The 24,500-nt window shown below is 39.4% G+C and overlaps 2 protein-coding genes across 4 annotated transcripts; both read right to left on the reverse strand.

The window, feature by feature from the left end:
* Positions 1–217: 217 nt before the first annotated feature.
* On the reverse strand, positions 218–12,264 carry stra6l (STRA6-like). Its single transcript, XM_074683264.1, has 18 exons — positions 12,236–12,264; positions 11,827–11,902; positions 8,693–8,793; positions 8,464–8,594; positions 8,269–8,389; positions 8,142–8,187; positions 7,906–8,031; positions 7,731–7,804; positions 5,936–6,044; positions 5,689–5,842; positions 3,329–3,404; positions 3,138–3,219; positions 2,998–3,046; positions 2,790–2,907; positions 2,585–2,704; positions 2,300–2,463; positions 565–708; positions 218–456 (listed from the first exon to the last, which is right to left on the reverse strand). The coding sequence occupies exons 1-18, from the start codon at positions 12,262–12,264 to the stop codon at positions 218–220; spliced, it is 1,959 nt and encodes a 652-aa protein (XP_074539365.1).
* A 3,362-nt stretch (positions 12,265–15,626) lies between these two features.
* Positions 15,627–19,607, reverse strand: LOC141787179 (trypsin inhibitor ClTI-1-like). 3 transcript variants are annotated; one of them, XM_074665464.1, is made up of 5 exons: positions 19,552–19,607; positions 16,507–16,617; positions 16,185–16,216; positions 15,960–16,072; positions 15,627–15,798 (listed from the first exon to the last, which is right to left on the reverse strand). In XM_074665464.1, exons 1-5 carry the CDS (start codon positions 19,595–19,597, stop codon positions 15,744–15,746), a joined length of 357 nt encoding a protein of 118 aa, XP_074521565.1. In that variant the 5' UTR covers positions 19,598–19,607; the 3' UTR covers positions 15,627–15,743. The 3 variants fall into 3 exon arrangements, with proteins under 3 accessions (XP_074521565.1, XP_074521566.1, XP_074521564.1); XM_074665465.1 differs by lacking the exon at positions 19,552–19,607 and adding an exon at positions 16,729–16,824; XM_074665463.1 differs by lacking the exon at positions 19,552–19,607 and having other exon boundaries at positions 16,507–16,824.
* Positions 19,608–24,500: the final 4,893 nt, after the last annotated feature.

Below are 24,500 nucleotides of genomic sequence, written 5' to 3' on the forward strand. Positions count from 1 at the left end.
TTTTTATAACAGGAAGACTGATGAGCAGGTGATTACCATAATAAAAGTGTACTTAAGCCTATACAAAGGTTTACAGTGATCTTTAGCTTTATCATTCATATGCAGAAGTTAAAAATAAACCTAAAGGTTATCCATCTTTACAAATAAACTGCAGTAATCAGTCCTTGTACTGCACACGCTCAGCCTGTGGTTTGATGGAGACCAGAGGAAAGTTTCTTCAGCACTCTTCTGCAGGTGCGACTGGGAGCTCTGGGAGTGACTTTGATTCTGCTTGGCGACTCTGTGCTTGCAGCGCCATGATCCATGCATGTACGGTGGTCTCTGACTGGGGCGATGTTGTCTGTAATAATCGAGATGAGGACAGGTGTTGCTTTCTGAGCAGTATCAGGTGAGGGTTCCTCATTAACGTATAAAACAGCATCCAGCGCTTCCTGGCGGGGCTGTTCAGAGGGGGCTCTGCAGGGAGGGGGGAAAGCGCAGGCAAATTAAACAAAAAGTAAAAAATAAAACTACATTAGAGGAGATTATTGGATAAGAAGTGATGAACACAAAAACATCCCTGACCTGATGGCGTGTTGCTGAAAGTGGAGTAAGCAGAGAGAGTGTGTTTCTCCAGCGTATTTGAGACGAGCAGCTGGCAGAAACACACCATGACTGGGTTATTGTGGTAGTGGTCAGCAAAAATCATCCCAACCCAGGTACTGTAGCCTAAAACAAGGGAGAGTAAAATACTGTAAATACAAGAATCAAGACTTTGTTTAAAGCAATATGAAGATTAGGAGGGCACATCTTCGTTCGTCTCACTGAGCTGCACAAAAAAGGTAGGGGGCACCACAGCCCTATCTTGCACATGAAGAAGATTTCGATGCATTTTTACACTTTCTACAAAAATGATCTCCTCCGAAACCACAAGTGCTATCGTCCCCAAAATCGCTCACATGACAGAGTACACCCTGCTTTACAAAAGTTGTTATGGACGTTGTTATTTCAGACCCAGTTTTCAAATGGTGAGCCCTCAAAGTCGGAGAACCCCACAGAAGCCCTCTCAGCTCCCTCCATCAAATTACATGGTATTACTCAATCAAGCCCAAGTTACCTGCCATATTTGGGCCACATAGCTCCATGCTCAAGCCTCCCATCTCAGAAGAAGACAGACTAAGTGTCTAGAGTTCATTTATCAGGAAATGTTCCAGCTACACTCAGTAAAACTGAGCATGTGTGTGCTAGTCACTTCACGGCCGACTGCTTTTCCAACTTTGGACAGTCCAACAGAGGGCTAGCCAATAGACTGGTCCTGAATCCAGGCGCATTACCAACCATCCTCCAACAAACCTGGGACCCTGGAAATGTGAGTATTTTAAATGCTGTGTGCTGTGGAGCAGATGGAAGAGCTTTTCCTCAGTGTCCCCCCTGTCTCTGTGTTAGCTTCAGGATGCTAACTTTAGCTGCAGTTAGCCTGTTGTTTTAGCCTGTAATGTTACGGTAAAGGAGCTTCTCTGTTTTCTAAACATTGTGCACTCGGAGCTCGTGGCACCGCTCTCAGTGACGTGGAAGAGCGGGGCAGTATCAGCGGTGGCTCATTTACATATGAAGGCCACGCCCACTAAATCAGAGCGTTCTGAACAGAGGGGCTATGAGAGCCTGGAAACAATGCTGCTGTGCTTGATTTATTGGCTTTTTGGACCAAAACATGTTACTACCATTTCATGAAGACATCAATGATCCAGATTAAACTGCAGGAAGGAGCAGGAGATGAGAACTTGAAGGGGTTTGGACGCATGTCACTCAATACTTGTTACATTATCAGTGGACATCTACAGTCCATCAAATACAAGACATAAACTTGAGACTAAAGGAGACAGAAAACTACGTCCAAACAGAGAACAGCACCAAATATATCAGAATAGTAGTGACTTTTATAATTTAGGATTGATAATCTGGGTTTCGTAGTTGGTTATTACATTGAATAATCGAATAACATCGAATCACATTTGATAAAGTTTTCATTTAGAGTTTAAGGATGCTAACATGTTTGAAAGAATGGAGCGAAACGGCTCTTACGTTGCCAAAATGTGTGCGCATCTTTTAGATAGCGTAGGTTTAGAATTGCTGTAGTTCTCCAATTGCTCTGTGCAATACTGCCACCTCCTGGGTGATGAGCAGGCAAACGTCACTGCTATTATTAATTTACTTCACCAAAATTAAACAGCTCTACAGGAACAGTTTTATCATCTTGTCTTTCTTGAAATTGTTAAAAATGAAGCAGATTCTGTCAGTTGTTCACCTCATGTGAACTCACCAGCATCCATGTTTTCATATCCTCTCTGCATGATAGTCCGGTCTATACGTGACACCAGCCAAGTTCCCACCACGACGCTGAAAAGCAGCCTCAGTATGCAGTTACTGATCCCCATCACCACGTTGTAGAAGAAGAAGAAGTAGTTGAAGCAGTGGAAAGCTTTCCTGAGAAGAGGAAGGAGTAGTTCTGTATCAGCCGTAGTTTAGCCACCACACTTTGATCTGTTTTAAGACAACTTCTCTTTTTTCTCTTTCAGGAAGTCCTCTGATTAGGTAATAAACCCACCTGTTGTTGAGAGCCAGGGGTTTTTCTTTATCAGATGGAGACAGTTTGTCCTGAAGGAAGAAAATCTGAACCAGAACGATCTGAAGAATCACCAAAGCGATCACCAAAGCGATGGTCAAACTGAGAGGAGGAGAGATAATAGAAATCAATCAATCAACCCATATTTCATGAACAACTTTGACTGACGAAGCTGCAGTGGCCTTACATTATAATCCCCAAGTTTTTGAGCATGCTCAGAGCGTGTCCGTGCTGTATTGGAAGAACCAGAGCATAGACAAACAGCAGGGCGAACAGGAAGTGGACAAAATGAACCATCAGGTAGCCTGAAGAGGAAACACAGCAAAAACAATCTAAAGTCTACATTCAGGTAACAAGTCATGTGTTTAATTTGTGCGCTGCTAATGAAAGCTTACCCCACAGTGTGAATGCTATCTGCCAACCTGAATATCTTGCAATGGAAGCCTGTAAGATTCAATTTGATAGACTTGTATGAGCAGTTAGAAAGAGTGTGCGTGTGTTTCGGTGTGTGTTTGAGTGTGTGTTAGTCACTCACCACACTGACTGCAGAGCTGGGGATGTGAAACTTCTCTGGGAGAAAACTCTTCTGACCTTTCCACAGTCTCTTCAAATGTTTTCTGTCAGGGTTAGTGGAGAATTTTAGTGAAACTAAACCCTCAGATTGACAAACCCTTTTACCTTCTTTTCAAGCCTTTCGAGCTGTTCTGATATCTTGACGCGTCTTACCTGTAACATGCCAAGGTATGAAAGGTGTACGCCACAGAGTTGAGACTCGCAAAGATGGTTGTTGCAAGCCAGGACTCTGTAAAGGAGAAATACCTTTAGAAAGTAACAGAATACAACGGTATATCTCTAGCCTTAAAGGCTCTGTGAGGACTGTTTGTTTGGCGTTGATTGCAGTGACACCTGTGGCCAGAGTCGGTAGTGTTTTTCCAGGACCCCATTTCCCCCTAAGCGCCATCACTCAGTGTCATAAAGACATGACTCTTTCTGAGGCGTGCATTTGTTTTGGGAGTAAATAAATGAAAAATGGGTTTCCTTTTTTTTTAACACTATTTGTCTTTGTTTCTGACAATTTAGGTACCTAACTGCATTCTTGTGACTGTGAGGGAGAGGAAGAGTAGGCAATTTTCCATGCTGAACATGAACACAGCATTGCAAGATTATATATTGAATAATTCACATATTAAATTGAAAAAAAAAAGTATTATTCAAGAAATTGTTTTTTTTTTTACCACATAAACACAAAAAAGTATCAAAAATTGGTACCATCGAGTACCGGTATCGATTGCCAGGTACCAGCCATCAGTAGCGTATCGTTTCAAATGTGAAAGGTACCCATCCTGACTACAGATTTTAAAAAAAAATAGCATTTAGCTATAACCAACACTGTCTGATCTGGTCCCCACCTTCCCCTTTTCCACCAGTGCTCGCTTGGTGCTGGTGCTAATGCTTAGTTGGTTCGGTTCATGTTCTTTCTCAGAACCGGTTTATTTTCCCACCAAGAGCCAAGTCAGGGCCACCTCATTGTGTCATCTTAAAACATTAGCATTAGCACATCGCTCCGTACATAACCGCTCCTGGGCAGGGGAAGCAGCGGTGGCGTCAGACGCATGGGGCAGGACACAGCAACGAAGTTGGCGCTTGGAGTGCTTACAACTGAGCAAAGATTCGTTTTACGTTCCTTGCTGCTTTAATTTTGCCTCCATTTTGAATAATGAATGAGGAAACTTCAACAAAACGGACGGCTCACCCTGCAGCTTTCCTTTTAAACAATCACTGTTTTTTGCACTGTAGCCCCGCCCCCAGCCCACCACGTCGTCTGTGCTTATCGTGTATTCCATTTGTACCCGGAAGTCAGAATTTCCAAGTCGCGCCTGGGAATGCCCAATTGGAACACACCCCCAAGGTTGGAATTTCAGACTGTGAAGCGAGGTTATAACAGTTAACTAAAACAAAACTAAAAAGGAAAACTAAAATTTAAAATACATTGCAGTTAACTCAAACTAATAAAAACAAGAAAATTAAATAAAAACGATAAGTAAACTAAAACTATATCTTGTGTTCACAAAACTAACTGAAACTAACCAAAATTAATCCGACACATTTTCCCAAGCAATATTACGACAGTTTAAGGCAGTTGTCAGTACCGTACAGCACCATCATAGTGACGTACAGGGACGTGCTTGTTTACTGCACTGACTGTCTGTGCGCTGTGCTGTGACAAAACGTAGTGGAGCAAAGAATCAGAGCATCTGTAACGGTTTAATTTCATGTGAGTCTGACTTTATTGTTACAGAGTCCAAGTTTCTGATTATTACAGCTCATATTATATTGTTTTATATTATTTATTTTTATATTTTTTATATAAAGTTTGTATTATTTTCTTGTGTTTAAGGCAGCAGCCAACAGTTCAGTATCAGCATTGACAGAGCAGTGAGCACTATATTGGACTGGAAAATAAACAGTATTACAAAATATTTACTCTGACCTTTTTGAATCCTGCACCTGGTTAATAAGGAATGAAAAACTAAAGCTAAACTAAACTAAGCCTTGTTGCAAAAATCAAAACTAAATAAAAACTAGAATGCCTGCTCTAAAACTAATAAAAACTAAACTGTAATGGGAAAAAAATGTCAAAACTAACTCGAACTAAACTATAATGATAAATCCAAAACTATTATAACCTTGCTGTGAAGTTGGAGCATCAACACCAGCCGGAGTTCCCAGTGGGAAATTCCGACTTCAGGGGTAAACAGTAATTCAGCTACCGTGGTTTTCTGTTTATTTTAGCATTTCGTACTCGTGTTTGTCACAATAAATCAGCCATATATTATTCAATATATATTCACAGAATACTGCTGTTAAGGCAAGTTTTTCCAGCTTGGCAACTGGAACGCTGTAACTCAGAGATGACATCATTCCCACTCCCGACTTCCCAGTTGGGAGTACAAATGGAAGCACCATTAGCTCTGGCCCAGCAGAGAGTTGGAGCTTGCTCAGCACCAGCACTGGCCTGGAACTGACACCAGCACCAGATAAAGGAAAATTCATGCTACAAGATAACAAAAGTCATGCCAACTTACTTCTTGCTACATCGATGAACTCTTCCAGCTGTGGTATCATAGCTCCAAGAGCTTCAGTCTTGTTACATGAATTCACCAGGTACTCCAGTGTGGTCTTATACTGGACCACTTGGTCGAACGCCACATTACTGAGACTGTAATCTGCCAGGGTCATCTAGAAAGAGAAAGAGAGATAAAAAGAGTTTAAGGCTTCAAGCAGAGGCACAGATTGAACAAATGAAAGGTTCATTGAGATGACTTTCGTTACCGTGTAAAGGCCTATGAGAGATATGATGATGGTGCCCAGGATCCTGTTGGGGAACTTGAAGTTGGGGTCCCATTCATAAACTCTCCTCTGGAACCAGCTGAGAGGTTTACTACACAACAAGAGAGGGTGAAAGCAGTCCATTGTTTGAACCCTTAATGTCATGTCTCATTAGTTATGTTAGGTTCACCTTTTTTACGTCAGTCTAGTGTTTCATGTTTATCTTGTCTGGTTTTGTTTTGTAGTCACGTCTCTCCTTTCAGGTCATGTCCTGCCCTGGTGTTTTCCCGTGGTTGTGATAGTCATCCCTGCTCCTCATTGTTCCCACCTGTGTCTCTTTACCTCACATGTTACAGTCTGCGTCTTCCCCCTGTCCTGTGCCAGATTGTCTTGTCTTGTCGTTGTGCTCAAGTACTCATGTTTTCTACAAATCAGGCTACTCTAGTCATTTGAGTGTTTTTGCCTTGTCTTCTTTCCAGTTGTGCTGTGATTTTTAGTTGGTCTGTTTTTTCCAGTTTTGCCAGCCAACCTGAGATTTTGTGTTTTCTATTTTATTCTGTTTTTTTTTTTTTTTTTTTTTTTTTTGCTATCATTTTTTATTAATTTTGTTGCCTGCTAAAACAAGACCCATTTTTGTTTTGTTGCTGGTGTTATAAGAGGTCTGCAGTTTCCTCATGAGCAGTGTTACAGCAGTTTTGATGCTAACTCTTCAATCTTAAATGTAAACGCTGCTTATTAATAGACAAAACTCATTCGTGGGAAACTTCAAAATCATCCCCCGTGTTGTGTGTTGATAAAGAATTGAGGTACACTGACAGACATGTTTTTCCGAAATAGGGAATAATTTTTTTTTTTTAACAGGTGTTTATGTGGTTTCTGGTCTTTCTGCAACAGGCCTCAAGTGGACACTGGAGGAACTGCAGTTATTAAAGGTTCAGAATGAGCTTTTTATGTTTTTAAACCTGAGGTTTCGGCTTGATTTAACCCAAGGAAAGAAAGAAAAACATAAATTGATTCAGCAAATAATCAAGAGCACAAAGAAAAAGAATAAATAAAACAAAAATGAATAATAATAATAATGATAAATTTTATTTCAAGTCACCTAAGGATGCCGTACAAAATATAGTTTGAAATCACTTCAATCAAAGTTAAAAAAAAGAAAAAAAAATGAAATAAATAAAAAAATTTATAAATATATAAGTTTAAAAGAAATGTAAATTAAAGTAATAATCAAACTAAATTAATGAATAAATAATAACAATAGTAACAATAGTAAAAGTCAAATTAAAATTCATCAAATTTAAATTTAAAATTCAACTAAAAGGTAAAATGACACATAAGTGAGTTTGTAAATGTGAGGTTTAAGAAGAGATTAAAAAGATGTTGCTGACTGCCAGCCAGCTCCTCAGGAACGTGGCTCTAAAGCTGAGGGAATCTGGTGGAAACAGCATGTTTACCCTTTGATTTGAGCCTAGCTGAGCTTTAAAAGTGGTCAGTTAAGTCTTAAACTCAATTCTAAAAGGCATAGAGAGCCAATGGGGAGAAGAAAAGACAGAAGTGATGTGATGTAGTCTATTAGAAAAACAGAGAAACTGAGCTGCTGCGACTTGGACCAGTTGGAGCCTGGAGAGAAACTTGTGGGTGATACCACAAGTGGAGGGGCGTCAAAAAGTCAAGTTATGAGAAGAAGAATGCCTGAATGAAAAGTCCTGACTCTTATGAGTTTATCTTTTGGACAACCAGTTGGGACAACAGTAAAAATGCATTGATGCAGGTGTGTGTGGGAATCATTTTCTACCTGTGCACAGGAGGTTTCCTTAACAGGCTCCTCACATGCTGCACCTGGTGTTGTCCTATCAACTCCTCAGGATCCTGGCAGCAGACATAGTTCATTCACCGTCAAATAAATTCATTACAGGGTGGTTATTTGATCCCTGAAAGAAACTTCACTGAGCGTTTCTGTCCATGCTGACCTCTTGTTCCAGCTGCAGATGTATTCGGACTTCTTTAATCAGCATGTAGATGAACCGTCCCAGGAGGAAGACGAGGGAGAGGATGCACGGCCACTGAGAGATGATCTTCTGGTATTTACCCAAAATCTTTCAAACCACACAAACAAAAAAACACAGTTTTTTATTTCCATACAGTCTCTCTTGAACAGTCTCATGACATTACAGCAGCTCTGGTTGTACCCTTAGTACTCACCTACCTCACCACGGGGACAGGTGAATGTGTCCCAGACTGTGATAGTGATCCTGTAAACAAGCAACAAAACACGGAAGTCTTTCTCAATGAGTAATACACATTAAATCTATGTGTATTAGGTTCATGTTTACCAGGTCAGAGAGTAGAGTATCCCCAGCACTGCCCCAGCTTTCCTGAACGGTGTGGACAGACAAGCAAAGAAGGGGAAATAGACCAGGCCGACCTCTAGAGCTCCAATCAGAAACACTATCGCTGAGGAGAAAAATAAGATCATGCAAATCATCCCAGACTTTTCCAGAGTCGTACTGTGTGAAGAAATGTTGTACCTTTGGCCCAGTTGGGGACCACAAAGGGGACGAAACGTTCAGAGAAGAGCAGCAGCACACTGGACGAAACGGCGCCAAACGCAAACCCATAGGACCAACGGTTACTGAGGCTGCCGATGGTGTCGAAAGGCCTGGACACACAAATCATCACAGTGGATTGAAAAACCTCAGCATCCCTTTAGTTTGGGCATAGAAACAGATATCCCAGGTCGTGTTCATCCTGACTTACACCACGATAGCAAAACGTCCCCTGAGGAAGGGAAGCCTGTGGTCGACGGGAAGCTTCTGGACTCTCTTCTGCAGGAATGAGAGCACCCCTGTGATGAGCACCTGGAAGACAGTCATTGATACAAACACATCACAACAAGATTCTTCAAGCAGTATTAAGATTATGGTTAAAAAAAAAAAGCTAAAGCTGCCTGTTAGCTTCCTGTCTACATGACAGACCCACTTCGTATCACAGTCGAATCATAATCCTGATGCTTTTGACACCACGGTGCTGATGATCTCATAGTATCTTAAATAAAAGGTATATGAAAGTTTAACTTCTCTGCTTCTCAAGATGTTTGGTCCTTATTTACGTTAAACACAGCTATTTAGATCTGCCATGAATCTCACAATCATCCAACTTTTATCTCTTAATTGAAATGCAGCATCACTGTCTGGCCCGGAGTCTCGCGCACACTGTCATAAAAATTTGACTTTTAGCCAGGCGTGTTTGTTTTGTTCAACTCAACTTTTTAGCGGATACGACGTGACGAGGTGAGGTATTTATCAGTACAGTTATGTAACACTGTTGTTTGAAACGTGACAACAGGTAAATGTAAGCTTGTATCGTACGTCAGTAGCTGGCTATATGTAGTGCTACTAGCAGCCCGGTGTATGGCAAACCCTTTTAACATTTAATAGCTAGTCTGGATATGTGATACAGATATCCGCAATTCAATTCTTCTTAGTCAAATTGAACATTTCAGATATCCACAATGACATTGTTCCTATCCACAAATGTAATTTCAGATATCCACAACTTAATTCCTCCTAGGACAAATCACGACCCTTTCCCCGTTCATGTGTGTGGGGTTTCTCATTACAGATATCTTAAATTCAGTTATGGATAGCCACAGTGTGAGATGTGGATATCTGCAACTAGATTATGACTCTCCATAAATCTAGCTGCAGATATCTACAATTTCATTCTGGCTAGTCACAATTCTATATCAAGATATCTTCAACCCCCTTCCATTAAAGATATCTATAACAGCATTTATAGATATCTTTAATTACATTGTGACTAGTCAAACTGCTGTTATAGATATCTTGAACTGGAATTACGCCTAGTCAGAATGAAATTGTAGATATCTGCAACTAGATTTATGGAAAGTCATAATTTAGTAGCAGATATCTATAATCAAGTTACAGATATCTTTAAATTAATTGTGGTTAGAGATATCTCAAATTTGAGATATCTTAAACTTTTGTTTTGACTAGTCAAAATGTAATTACAGATATCTTTAAATTAATTGTGGTTAGAGATATCTCAAATTTGAGATATCTTAAACTTTTGTTTTGACTAGTCAAAATGTAATTACAGATATCTTGAAACAGAGTTTCAAGATATTTCAATATTATTTATAATACTTATTTTCATTGGAAAATGTCTTTTCAGGCTTAATATGAGCCATATTGACCTGACTAATCTAGAAAAATGTCTTGTTTCAAGTTATTTAAAAACAAAATGAGGTCTAAGCTGCTTACAACAAGTTTAAAAAGATCTGTCAAAGGAACAATAGAAAAGTGACTTGTATGAAGACATTATTCTAGTCTTAGTCAAATTTTCCAGCAAATTTTTCTTGTACCATTGGCAGACTTTTTTTCCCTTGTTACAAGCAATTCAGACCTAATTTTTGTCTTTGAATAACTTAAAACAAGACATTTTCTGATCTGATAATTGAATGTGGCAAAAACACTCAGTTTTTTGCAATGAGACTTTTTCAAGGTCACTTTGAATTTTTTTTTTTTCTTGTTAAAATTTCGACTTAATCTTCAAAATACCACCTTCATTCTTGTTACGACTTAAATCTTGTAACACAACAACTTTAATCTCACAACATTACATCTCCTTCCTTGTATCTCCACAACTTTATTCTCATAATATTAAGCCTTCAATCTAGAGGTGTCCCAGTCCGATATTAATATCAGATATCGGCCCGATATCAGCAAAAAAACAAATATCGGTATCGTATCGGAATGCATCTAAAATATCTGATATAAGCAGTCCATTCCAGACCCCGCTCCTGCTGTTTTTATTTAATTTATTTAGGTTATTTTCTGGGTCTTCTAATTTATTCTTTATTTTATTCAATTACTAGTATACTCTTATACTAAATGTTAAAATTTGTGTTACCCATTGGTTAATAATAAATGGGTCAGTTTTTCCTCATACCTACTGTTGCTGATTCTTGTTCTTTGTTTGAATAATATAACTTAATCAAGCCTTTTGTTAACATGAAATACTACAAAATAAGTAATAAAAGTATGCATGTTAATGCTGATATCGTATCGGATTAATATCGGTATCGGCCAATTCTCAATGCTGCAGTATCAGTATCGTATCGGATGTGAAAATGTAATATCGGGACATCCCTACTTCAATCCACAACATCAAGACTTTATCTCAATAAAATTTAGACCCTTATCTTAAAATACAAGAATTTTTGCCTTGTTATATGACTTTAGTCTTTTTTAGAATAAATGAACCAACTGACAAATCAATCTCTATGCATAGAAATCAGGCTACTCATAGAGTTATGTTTTTTCAATGTTTTATTTATGACTTTTCTGTTCTGATATTCCACATGTATAATATCACATCATGATAATCATAAAAATTTGACCTTACCTTAAAAAGATTTTTTTTTTTTAATTTTATTTATTACTTTTTTAACAGTGTGCCTGATCCTCTGCTGTAGATTCTGTCCCAAATCTACACTAAACACTTCTGCACAGGCTTCATATTCTCAGACGACCTGCTTCGTTTCCTCTATTTGACATCTAATACAGTCAGTCAGACTAATTGTGCAGACGCTCCCAGCCTCACTGATAGACCTGTTTGCTTTAGGAGGTGATTAGTGTTACTTTCAGTCTGTCGCACATGTGGAAAAACTTCTCACAGGAAGTTTGAACAAAGCCACTTAAGATCTGTTTATCCCTCTTTAACCTCCACTGGCGTGTGAAAGGTAAACCTTAACTGCTTCACAAACCAGCAGCCATAAAAAACTTGATGAAGTTACGTAAGGCTGATAAGGATGTTGGCTGCTCTTGTTATGATCTCATTTATTGAGGAGAAACAGAGAGAAGTCTTACTGCTGGTACAAGTGAAACATGCAGGAAGAGGTCCATGGAGATCCCGCTTTGACAGTCCTCCTGAACTGTGGAGACCCTGTAGAAACAAAGACCAGATGATCTGGAGTGAAGGGGCACATTGCAAAGAGAAATCAAAAGTTAACTTTATTTTTATGAAAGTATTTCAACACAACCAAGCATTTTACAAGGTAGACGATGGAATAAAACAGCAAGTATCCCTCTCAAAGGGACACCAAACACAAGAAACGGGGTGTTTGAACTTCAGATCCTGGGTTGAAGATAATTCTTAACTGTTTTATCATTAACCAGTTTAACACCTACTCTTATCTGCTATCCTAATCCTAATCTCCGCATATGATTATCATAATTGACTCCAAGTGGAAACAAAGATTAGTTCTGTGTTACTCACACACGCTCCCCTTCGTTTGTGCTTATCATCTTCAGTTCACCGACGTCCTCAAAGCTTTGTTTCTGCTCGACTGTGAAGATGAAGGAAACGACTGATAGGCCATCACTTCCTCATTTCCTGGTTTCCATCATGTGACTCACACATTTGACCATTGACCTCCAGAATAAACAGTTTATTACTCTCAGTCCTTATGTGATAACCAACTGCACTCTTTTTTTCATCGCTCCTGTGTGTTTGCTCATGCCCTCCGTTTGCTTAAACCACACACACACACACACAGGCTCACACACACATCTGAACTTTATTGATCACTGTGTGTTACTCAGTGAGCAGAATGTAAACATCCCTCACTCCCGGAGAGATAACCAGGTGATCATTCACCTGCTGATGTCTCCACAGCTGCAGAAATACAGTCACTGGTTATTTCTATTTCTAGCATCTGTTTTGTCTGTGTCACATAAAGACTTTTATATAAAAAAATAACCATGTAAGTGAGACTCTAAGCAGGGACGGAGCCAGGATTTCAATTTTGGGTGGGCCTTAAATTACAAAAGTTGGTAAATAACTATTACTATATAGATATGGATATAGTAATGTCATTATGTATGTTTTAAAACAGATGTGGTTGCTCTAATCCTGTAATATTTGAATTTTTTTTTGTAACATTTTAGTGCATCAGACAGTGATGGTCCAAGTCAACGGTACTGGCCAAAAAGTGGTCTTCTAATGCACCAATGGGCTGCACTACCTAAACCCCCCAGTAGGCTGTAGGAGCAGAAATAAGGACTGGAGTTGCACTTAAGTTGCACACACAGAGACTTTCGACTTGATTTGGATTTGTGTTTTGGGACTAAATAAGAGAGACTGGGACGAAACAATCATTACCTCTGGATCCAGGATTTTTCTAAAGGGTTCTTTATCATTGTGAGATAGGGCCATTTTCACCATATGTAGGCTATATATGTATGTATATTTATATGTGTATATAACTCCACCATAAATGGTTGGATTGCTTTGCAAAACAATAAAAGACAAGGTCAACATAATTTCTGACAGATGTAAAAGTAAGATCCAGATCCTGGCAATATTTTGGATACTAAGGGGCCATTTACACGACAACGGTTTTAGAGAGAAACGCAAAAGTTTTGTTGCGTTTCAGCCTCCCGTTTACACAGAAACAGTGTTTCAGCCTCGCGTTTACACAGAAACAGTGTTTCAGCCAACCTAAAATGCAAACTTTTGAAAACGACTTCCAGAGTTGAATTTTTCTGAAATGGTCCCAACACCATTGTCATTTAAACAGTGAGCCAGCGTTTTCAGTGGAAGCGCTGACATCACACTCCGCCTCGCGCGAGGGCACACATCAGGACAACAGTACAGTAGTTACGATTTTCATGAACTATCGTGCCGTGCTTGTGCTGCTCAATCTGTTGTATATTCTGACTGTTTTCATACAAAATGAGCATCTGTTGCTCCACTTTTGCACTTAGTGTTCACCAACACACCTGATGATCGGCTCAACTCTACTTCAGTGGAGATCTCCCAAAAGCAGCTTCTGGACAAGACAGTTATAGCACCACCTACAGGCCTGGCATGCTCACTACAGCGTTTTCAGTCCCTCGGCATTTCTGTGTAATCGCAGAGGGACTGCGTTTTAGCGTTTTAAGATGAAACGTTGTCGTATAAACGGGGCCTAAGATCCGGCATATAAAATATGTACTGGGTCATCATAATTTTCAACACTGTCAGGTAACAAATTATCGTACAAACCTGCAATTAACACTACATTATAGCAGACAGTCTGCTGAAAGGAAGTATAACATTAAAGTAGGACTAAAGTGGTGGTGACAATCACATTATGCTTGGTGGAGGTCTGCGCTCTCAACCACTTTACGTGGGTGTGTGCCCTGCGGCTTCACGTGGTATCACTTGAACATTGGATTATGGCAACAGTGACCGGCAGCAGACCATTTGTCATCACATTTGGTTATAAAAACTTCAAACAGTACGGCCCTGACAAAAGTCTGCAGGATCCGGGTCAAAGATGCTAGATCCACCACATCAAATTTTATCAAGCACCTGAAAACTCACCTGGATTGGTCAGTCACATGCGCTAAGCATGTGGACGGTTAGCATAGCATGAGCTACGTGATGTTCACTTAGCTTTCTGCTCTTTGTAACTGAATATCTGAACAGATGTGTGAAAGTTTGCTTGTCGCGCTTGTTTACACTGAGGTGCAGTGATGACGGATGGGTAATTGACCTTTGACTTTTTCGTCCACTTATTAGACGATAGCAGCAGATGACAAAAGATCATAAGACTCATATTTCAGGGACTTGTGACTTGACTTAGATACCTGACCAAAGACTTGACCAAGTCTCACACTACAAAGACTTGAGACTTGCAAAAAAGACTTGTGAACATCTATGCAGTGAGAGCTGCAACGAAAGACAGAAATCTACAGTCTTTCCCAAAACCATCCTCTAGTCCTACTGGTATAACATGACACTGGATGAGTCATAACTTTTCTACCAACAGGCTACAGATTGCCAAACTTGGCTCATGTCAAAAAGACAGGGTATCTTACAATAACAAAATATGCATAGGCCTAAAGAAGAGGTCGCCAACCTGTCGATCGCGATCCACCACGGTCGATCTTTGAAGCTTTCTAGGTAGATCTTGAAAATAATAGAAAAATGGATGTGAACATTTACAAATTGTTACCATTTATCTTATTTAACTTCACTCTCCTCTTTATGAACTACAAATAACTATTATTGTATGGACATTAAATCCCAGTTTGTGGTTTTAGTATAAAACTGTATTATACATAGTGTGCGTCAGCCAGTCTTTTATTTTAAAGCAGAGCTTTTAAGACAAAATTGATAAGATAAACCTTTGAATTACCAGAAAAAGGACATTTAAAGCAGTAATGGAAAGAACATATTTAATAAAAAAAGGTTGTATGTTCAACATTCCTTATTGCTACATTAATCTCCATATTAATTTGGTAGACACACAGAGTCACATGCCACAAATCAAAGAACAGGAGCCATCTTATTGTCAACCACTCTACTGAGTGTCTCTGACTGGCTGTTTGTAATGTTCCATCTTTTCATTATGTAAAAGGAAAAAGTTATAACATCTAAAAAAATGTATCTCAAGTCTTCACCAGGTAGATCTTGCATTCATACCGGCTGGGTTTAGAGATCTTGGGCTCAAAAAGGTTGGTGAAAAAAAATCCTCTTTAAAACTGATTTAAAAAAATCAAGAAAAAATATTGTTTTCAAAGAAAAGTTTGAAGTGGGTGGGCCTGGGACTATTGGGCCCACCCATGACACCGCCTCAAAGTTGGATAGAAGAAACACCCAAGACATTTGTTTGCTGATTAAATTTTATTGACAATGACAAAAGAACTGAGGACAGTTTTGTCATGTCAAAGACCCATGCTGGCGAGTTAACCAGGTCCCGATTGGTCAGCTTAGCAGTGACATCATCCCTGAAAAGTTAAATCAAGCACTCTCCTTGGTGGGCGATTTTAATTTTTTCCTTTGTTGGGTCACTGTAGGGAGAAATCAGATCACAGGAAATTCCATCTGTTATTTTTTTCAGTTGTCTTATTTTTGAGAAGAAATCACAGCTCAAACCCTGGATTGCAAAAACAAAAAACAAAACAAGATTCACTCCTGATGTGGACGTATTTTGGGAGCTGTGTGTACTCACCTGTTCCTTTTACACACCAAGCACTCGTTGTCGTATGTTTTTCCATCAGTGCCGCACACTGGATCAAATGCGACGGGGCATAGCTCGGTGTCATCGTGTTTGACACAAAAGGGCTGGCAGAAAAAAAAAGCAACACTCAAGATTTGACGTAAAAACATGAGAGGAAGAAAGTGCACCTGAAATCAAGTTATTCCTTTCAGAAAAATGTTTTAATTCCAGACATACTTCTCTATCGTCCCCACAAGAGCCCTGTGCACCTGTGGAGAAAGATTCACACAAGGTTAGATTTTCAAAATCAGAAGCTGGGATAGTGTTAAACTAATCCCTGACACCGACGAAGACACTCAAAGAATGCAAACAAGTATTTTGGTTTCACTGTTTCATCCAAGCCTTGTCGTCCTTTGTAAAGTTGTTTTAAGCGACGAGAAGAAATAGCACCAATGCCAAAAATCCAAACTATGGTACCTGATCTTAAATCTACAACATGAACAAAATAAAAGCAAAACAAGGCGTTAGAATTGCTCCTTTAAAGTGTTGGTTGTGGTACCTGCAGCCAAACAGATGAGCAGAAGTCCCAGGAGAAGAAGTCGTCCGTTCATGGTGGCGTTGGATGAATAACTGGGAGTCACAGGAGAACTTGAGGCTGCTTCTATTTGACCTAGGAGAATAATTGTATGTTTGGGAGTGTGTTTGTGTGCGTAGAAAGGAGCAGATGAAAATTGGACACACAGAACCACGTAGACTCCAAGACTTGAAGTCATCAGCTCACATTGTTACATGCCAAAGCATACAGGGAGCACACCCTTTGTACAGACTCTGACTGCAAACTTCCGTCATGGAGATCCGCGTTAGCTCCTCTTTATTTTTTTCGTGGAACCGTGACAAAAGCGATGACTAATGAAAAGGTCATAAACAAGGAGCAGCAGACTATCTTAAGTAAAACCTGTCATGTTTTACTTCATAGGAACCACATTCAACTGGTCGGTCCAGAAAAATGTCTTGTTTCGAGTTATTCAAAGACAAAAATGAGGTCTGAATTTTGTAACAGGAACAAGAAAAGTTTGCTTGGAAATTTGTTTAAAACTAGAATAATGTCTTAATACACTTTTTTTTTTACTTGTTTCGAGCGATTTAGACCTCATTTTTGTCCTTAGATAACTCAAAATCAAACATTTTCTGGACTTGTCAGGTAAATGTGGCTCATGTTATGCCGACTGAAAACAAGACAAAAACACTTGATAAGATTTCAGTTTTTTGCAGTGTACGCCATCTGCGCCATCAGTCACTGGTCTAGTTGGTTAGAGATGAGCAAACAACAGTGTGTTTGGTCTCTTAGTCTGTTAAATATCAGAATTTCAGCTTGAAATCTTCATTATTAGGGTCCTCGGCCTGAGCAGAGGACACCTTCTAGCAGGGCTAGAAGGTGTCCTCTGCCGAAGGCGGAGGGCACTATTGTTCCTGCTGCGTTTCTTTTTTATTATTCCGTCCGCGCTTTGAACGCTAATTTGACCCCCTAAACATGCTCAAAAACTCACCAAAATTGGCACGCACATTGTGACTGCCAAAAAAAATTGATAAAATAAAAAAAATTGATAAAATAAAAAAAATAAAATCCGACATCCCATAATAATATCTCTACAGCCAAAAAACCTCTAAAAAACACACAAAAATGGCTCTAGCTCGGGCCAGGAATGTCGTAGAGAGAGGAAACCAACACCAAAACGTTCGTCTCATTGAGACGCACAAAAAATATGGAGGTATTTTCGCGTAGCTCCAACAGGAAGCCGGCAATATGCCCGCCAAAATAAGAGATTTTGCAATTTTTACCCTTTCTGCGAAAATTATCTCCTCTGGAACCAAAAATGGTACTGGCATGAAAAGTGGCTCACATGACACACCAGACCCTGTTCTACAAAAGTTGTTCAGGAAGTTGTTATTTCGGGCCCGGTTTTCAAATGGTGAGCCCTCAAAGTCGCCGACCACGCAATGTTAACAGATGGGAGAGCAGCCCTCACTGAGCAGTTGGGCCTCTAGACAAAAAAGGAAAAGTCGCACAGCTTTGAAAATGACATGGTTGGATTCCTCGCGAAATTTCATACAAGAAATCCATATTCTAACACAGATTAGGTAAAAATTCTGGCCTAGAGGATGAGGAGTTTGTCCCTTTTTTGGGAATTTGCTCCTTCTCCTGGGCAACTGCACTTCTGTGATGATGTCACCCACTAATTAGAATTCCAAGCATGCAGCTGCTCATGTCACTCAGCATAGCAGAGGATATGTTGCCATGGTATCAACTGACTCCCTGACATCCCATAATATTCTCTCAGAGCCATTAGGCTCACTTAAACCTATGCACAGCAAAACAGCCCTAACTGGGGCTAGGAATGTCGTAGAGAGATGAAACCAACACTGAAATGTTCGTCTCATTTTGTTGGACACATTGGAGGGAAAACCGGCAGGAGCCCGAGGACCCATCTAACGCTGCTTGCAGCTTTAATTCAACTTCTTATTTCTTCATTTTGACTTTTTAATCTCATTATGTGTAGCGGTCTCCTGATCCAATCACGTAATCAGAAATCAGGGCTGATCACATGGTTACTGACTTGATCAGAATCTGACATCATATCATATAAACTCACTGGCCACTTTATCAGACACACCTGTCCAACTGCTCGTTAACACAAATTTCTAATCAGCCAATCACATGGCAGCAGCTCAATGCATTTATTCATGTAGACATGGTGAAGAGGATCTGCTGCAGGTAGAAGTATAGAAAGTAGACTTTAAAAGGACTTTTGTAAGTGTAAGGTGTAAGGGGAAGAAATGCCATTAAGGACAGAAGCTTAGGCTGTGCCACAGGGGCCTAAAGTGCACCCTAAAGGCCATAATGCCCGTTAAGTTTCGATTTCGTTAAGATGTTAATGTTGAAAAATTTGGAGCAGCTGGTGTTGACCAATAATCAACACGAAGGCTAGATCTCTTCAAACTAAGTTAGGCTAGCCAAAATGTTTGATTACTTTAATTAGACACTACCACAACACCCGCAGTGTTTCCCAGGTGCACATCGTATTGTACATAAGCTTGGGCATTTACATGATAACGCAAAACTGTTGTCGGGTTGCCCGTCTGGTTCTGCTCTGAGGTGGATTCCACGTCAACAAGTGCTCATGCACGCGTAACATGCTGCATCTCTGCATGAGCACTTGTTGCTGTGTTGTTGTTGTTGTTGTTGTTGTTGTTGTTGTTGTTGTTGTTGTTGTTGTTGTTGTTGTTGTTGTTGTTGTTGTGTGTGACAATGTGGGTGGGGGGCGGGGAGTAGGAGGTGTACTATGGGGTCACCGTCTTCTCCGGACTTATCTGTTTATACCAAATACGGCATGAAGACGAATACCCAGAAATCCACCTGTAGACCTGTTTTCAAAAAAGATGCAGAGTCATGGACAAATACGCGTCTCCGTCTGTCAATATCACCGGATCGATAGTTTATTTTACCGGAGTCGTAGAAATTCGTACTCGTGTAAAGCCCACCTTAATCAGGGAGTGCCTCGCCACGTCATGCCCCCCCACTGCTCAGGCAGTGATTTGTTTATACCTCTGATCCAAACATAATCCTCTTCACTCTGAGTGGTGCAATTCATCTGGATAGGTTTTTATTTTTGTGTGTGCGTTAATGTTACAGACATGTATAGAGGTGTTCTGTCATGTGTGTGTCTGTGTGAGTGTGTGTGTGTGAGTGTGTGTGTGTGTGTGTGTGTGGCCTGATTGCAGGATCTTGATCACCTGGGGCTGCACCTTTGCTGAAGAGACAAAGGAGGTGGAATCTCTTGCGCTCTCTCTCTCAGCGCAGACAGCCTCAACCTGTTCTTTGTCTTCGCAGTGAAAGACGCTTTTGCTTTGTGTGGCTTATCTTTGATGGGTGTTTTTTTCCCCCCTTTATTCCAGAGTTTAGCTTTGTTGGTGAGTTTGCCATTAGCTCTGTCTCTTAGTCTCTGTTGAAGAAGGGTTGTTCTTGGTTTAGTGCTTCAACCATCCTTAGTTTTTACAAGGATTGTTTTCTGTAGTGTTAACTTGAGTTTCTTCATTAAAATACGTAAGTTATCACGTCCTCCTGCCATCTCTTTATTATCTCCACCTTTTTTCCCGGTTTTTGAATTACTTTTGTTAGTCCTGCATACCCCTACTGCCAGGACGCAACAGTTAATGTGTGTTTGTGTTGTTCTTTTTATCTTTATTTATTTATTTATTTTGATAACGGGTTGAAATGAGAAAGGACTAACAAAGCTATTTTTCAAAATATCACGGTACTAACTTTTTATCATATATTTTGGCACTTTATCAAAAGTTAGACTTAATGACTCATGAGTTTGACTTTTTATCTCATTAATTTGACTCCTTGATTTCTCATTAAATCTTCGTACAGGCCGACAGGACCTAGAGGATCTGATCAAATCAGCGTCAATAAGTGAGAGAGTATTTTCTGAGACTGATTTTGTCTAGTTGTTGGAGTTGTCTTAATCCTCATTGTCTGATGTAATTATTCACAATTAAAGCGCATCACTGAGCTTTACTTCTGACTGAGACACACACACATTGGTCACACTGTTTGCTGAAGTTTATTCAGGAATCTTTATCTGTAGATCCAAAGATTCATGTCTGATGGACGGTCTGATCCCAACAGTGGCTTCACGTTCAGGTTCTGGGGCATTCACCTCCTTTGGTGATCCAGACGTCCCTTCCTCTGTAGGTGGAAACACATCACAAAGACCGCTGGAGCTTATTGATTCATACTTCATATGTTTCCATGGATCTGTCTGTAAACTTCTCAAAAGTTTAAATCCTCCCACCACCAGAGGGCAGCAGACTCCTCTAAAGTTAACCTAGTGATGTTGATGCAGAAAACTTGTGTGAGCTTACTTCAGCTGGGAACACATGCTGCACTCGTTGCTGTAAGTCCGTCCATCACTGCCACACACAGGCTGATAGACCATGGCACACATCATGTGCTCAGGATCACCGCGACAGTCAGGCTGACCAAAACAAAACACAACATGTGACGCAACATGGCAAAACATGAGAGCTGAGCAAATCCACATGTTCCTCCTTCTGTCATTGGTTTTATGGTTATTCTGAATAAAAACACACCCTTCTTGGGAACCCAGCGTCCACTCTGGCATCTGTAGAGACACAACAAACACAAAGCCTTAAATGAGCATTCATCAGCATTCAAAAGTGACAGATACACAGGCAGTATCTCATTTTTTTTTATATGTATTTTTGATTTTTTCAACTTCAAAACTCAATTAAATGTTTCCTTAGTTTGACATCAAATCTAATAATTTGATAAAATATTATGAAAATTCACTTTTTGTCTCACAATTTTGATGAAGTATCTCTTGAAATCTTAATTTAGAGAGTCTTGTAAGTTTGACCTAAAATCTCATCAATTATTGAAGTATCTGATCATGTTGACTTTTTAACTCATTAACTGTCAATTTATTACACAATTTGTAGTTTTTATCTCAAAAGAAAAATTTAGAGTATCATAAATTTGACTCTAAAATTCATTACCTCAGTTAAGATTCTCATAATTTTGTTTTTAAATCTCATCATTTGATGAGATTTGGACTTTTCTTAACCATCATATCAATCATAAACTCTACATTTTGTAATATAATTTTGATTTATTACCTTGTATTTTTGACTACAAGTCTTAGGAGTTTAAGAATAATTTCGGATGTTTGAAAAGTATCTCACAATTTTAACTTTTCTGTCTCTGAGCACTTCAACTTTTGAAGCACATTTTTGACTTTTTGTTTGAATGTTTGGCCTTTTTAGCTTATTATTATTTTTTACCTTACATCTCTCAATTGAAACTTTTCGTTGTATGTTTTGGCACTTCATTCAAAAATTTTAACTTTACATCAAATAGATTTTTTTCCCCTCAGTATCTCAAAATTTGAATATCGTTTCTCATAATAATAATAATAATTATAATAATAATAATAAATGATAATAATACTTTTAATATTATTTCAGTTTAGAGCATCACACCTTAGACTTTTAGGGCTCTAATTTCGTAGACCAGGCGCAAGCGCAGGCGCACTTGCCCTGCACCGGCCTTTGCCGCGTGGACAGGGTGTGACTGGCGCACTTTGCAAGTTTCCTGCAGTGCCAAGAGAGGCGCAGTCAAGGTGCAGAGGAGCGCAGAGGAGCGCAGAGGAGCGCAGAGCTGCGCCTCCCTCAGCGCAAATGGCAGAGAGGGAGGAGAAAAGCCGTGAGTGGGCTTAACACAGCCTAAATGCCCTGCGGCCAAGGTGATTGGTTGATCTGAGTGATCCCCAGCACCACGGAAACAGTGTGCTGGAAAGACCCGGTAGCGGAGACGGTCAGAGCTGCTGTCCCTACAGCAGGAGAATGGACAGCGGGGCACATCGGAGGACACGAAGCGTGTCACCGTGTGGGCCAGCTCCTGGGACAGATTTAATCTGTTCCTTTGTCATTAATAGGAGAACAAAATGAAGAGACAGTTACACAGCTGGCTTATCCATTCAGAATACTTTTGATCCACCTGCACTCCTGGTTTGTCATCGCCAAGCAGAGCCTTTGGTGATATACTGTATACTCTCCCAGTGTCTCCACCTCATCCTCCTTACAATAATGTACTCCATCTTTTTAGATCAGGTTAAAAATAAAGACTAAAACAGAGAAATATGGGAAATCATGGGTAAATCCTGAGTGACACACATTTATTTTGTCTCTTTTTTCTTCGTCTTTTCTCTCCCTCTTTTCTTTGAATTAAATGAAATGAGAGAACCAGATATACTCAGTATCAGATGTTAAGGCTGTTTATTGTTTAATTGTAAGATGTGCATCAAACTTCCAGCTGCCGTCAGGTTAACTTTCCATTATGACAAACGGCTTTAATCTGACATCAGATGTGACGGGACAGTTAATATAGATATAAATGTATATGCTGGTTCAGACGGTTACATTAAATAGTGATTGCTGTGATTGTTTACTGCATTAAAATGTGCCTGACACTCTGGAAACCTGCCTCTGAGGCTTTGATGAAATAATTACAGCTGTGGAGGGTGCACTCCGCTTTGCGCCGAGGATAGACCAGGTTGGAGCTGGGGAGCGTTCAGCACACTTTCTGCACTGTTTTTGGCACGAAATTGTCACTGCGCCAACATGAATTTGCAGACACCTCCCCCTGGTAAATTTGACTTTTTTGTCTTAGAATTTTTACTCTTTGTTTTGACTCTTTTATTTATAAAACAATTTCAAATAAGTGTCAAAAAAGTTTATTTTGCAATCTCATTTTTTCTAATTAGTACTTCATAAATTTGACTTTTTATTTATAATTTTCACTCTATGCCTTATAACTTGGAATTGTTCTTTTCTTATATTAGGGCAAGTCTCTCTTTTTTTTCCTTTTTTCTGAATATTATTTCAAAATATTTTTATTTATTTATTTATTTATTTATTTATTTATTTATTTATTTATTTATTTATTTATTTATTTATTTATTTATTTATTTATTTTTTCATTCATTCATTTTTCATTAATTAATTAAATTATTTATTTAATTCTTTGATTTATTTGTTTATCTTTTTACCTGGTGCAAACGGACCATGATAGTCAATGTTTTGATTTTGCAATCGTTGTGTTGTTGTTTTCTGGCTTAAGAATTTTAATGAAGTACTTTAACTTATTCTACTTTCTTTCCATATCTTCCAGTTATTCTGTTAAATCAGAATCAGAATCAGATTCAGATTACCTTCATTGATCCACCCAGTGGAAATTTCATTTCAGTTACATCCCTTTCAAGACATAAGAATACAAACATAGAGAAAAAATAAAATAAAACAGAAAATGTCAAAGGAAAGGTAAGAAACTGAGAAAGGAAGGTTAGGACGATGGAAAAAGGAGGTCAGATGAGGCTGAGAGGAGACAGATCAAAGAGGAATGAGCGAGAGAAAAGGTAGAGGTTATATATCCTACTTTTATTTCAAAGAATCTTAAAACAGCTTCTGAGAGAAATGTGAAAATCCTCTGACTGAGAAGTTCTTTCATTTGTTACCTGTGGCCAAACAGACGAGCAGGAGTCCCAGGAGTAAAACTCTTCCCTTCATGGTGTCGGCTGCAGAGTGACTCACAGAGACAAAAATCTCAGTCTTTATCAGTGAAATGTGGGGGCGTGAGCGTCAGTGGGTTTTGGAGCTTGGCGTGCATTAAGCAAACAGCAGACTGCACCCTGTACCCTCTGTCAACAAACCATCAGTCCGGGCAGTGTCACAGGAGCTGGCGTGTCTGCTTTGTTAGAGGCTGCGGGCTGAAAACAATAATCAAGAAGACGTAAAAATGAACAGGGTCTCGTGTTTAGTTTTTGTTTGAGGTGAACACGTGAAGCAGCTCCTTCAGATGGAAGGAGCACAGGAAATGTTCAACCACAGTGCCCGTCGTTTTTAGAGGAATGTCTCATCAAAAAATTTCAAACTAAGACGATGAAGTTATGAGATAAAAGTTGAAATTTCAGC

This window comes from Halichoeres trimaculatus, unplaced genomic scaffold, assembly GCF_033239565.1.
Source record: "Halichoeres trimaculatus isolate MK-OKI-2021-1 unplaced genomic scaffold, fHalTri1.1 fHalTri1_scaffold_2, whole genome shotgun sequence".
NCBI lineage: Eukaryota > Metazoa > Chordata > Actinopteri > Labriformes > Labridae > Halichoeres > Halichoeres trimaculatus.

Coding starts and splice junctions, on each gene's coding strand:
- LOC141787179 (XM_074665463.1), bottom strand. CDS start 16,720: ATGACTTCAAGTCTTGGAGTCTACGTGGTTCTGTGTGTCCAATTTTCA. Junction 16,217..16,506: donor GCTCATCTGTTTGGCTGCAG/GTACCACAACCA, acceptor CTTTCTCCACAG/GTGCACAGGGCTCTTGTGGG. Junction 16,073..16,184: donor CTTGTGGGGACGATAGAGAA/GTATGTCTGGAA, acceptor TTTTTCTGCCAG/CCCTTTTGTGTCAAACACGA.
- stra6l (XM_074683264.1), bottom strand. CDS start 12,264: ATGATAAGCACAAACGAAGGGGAGCGTGT. Junction 8,390..8,463: donor GGTCCCCAACTGGGCCAAAG/GTACAACATTTC, acceptor TTTTCTCCTCAG/CGATAGTGTTTCTGATTGGA. Junction 5,843..5,935: donor CTCTCATAGGCCTTTACACG/GTAACGAAAGTC, acceptor TTCTCTTTCTAG/ATGACCCTGGCAGATTACAG.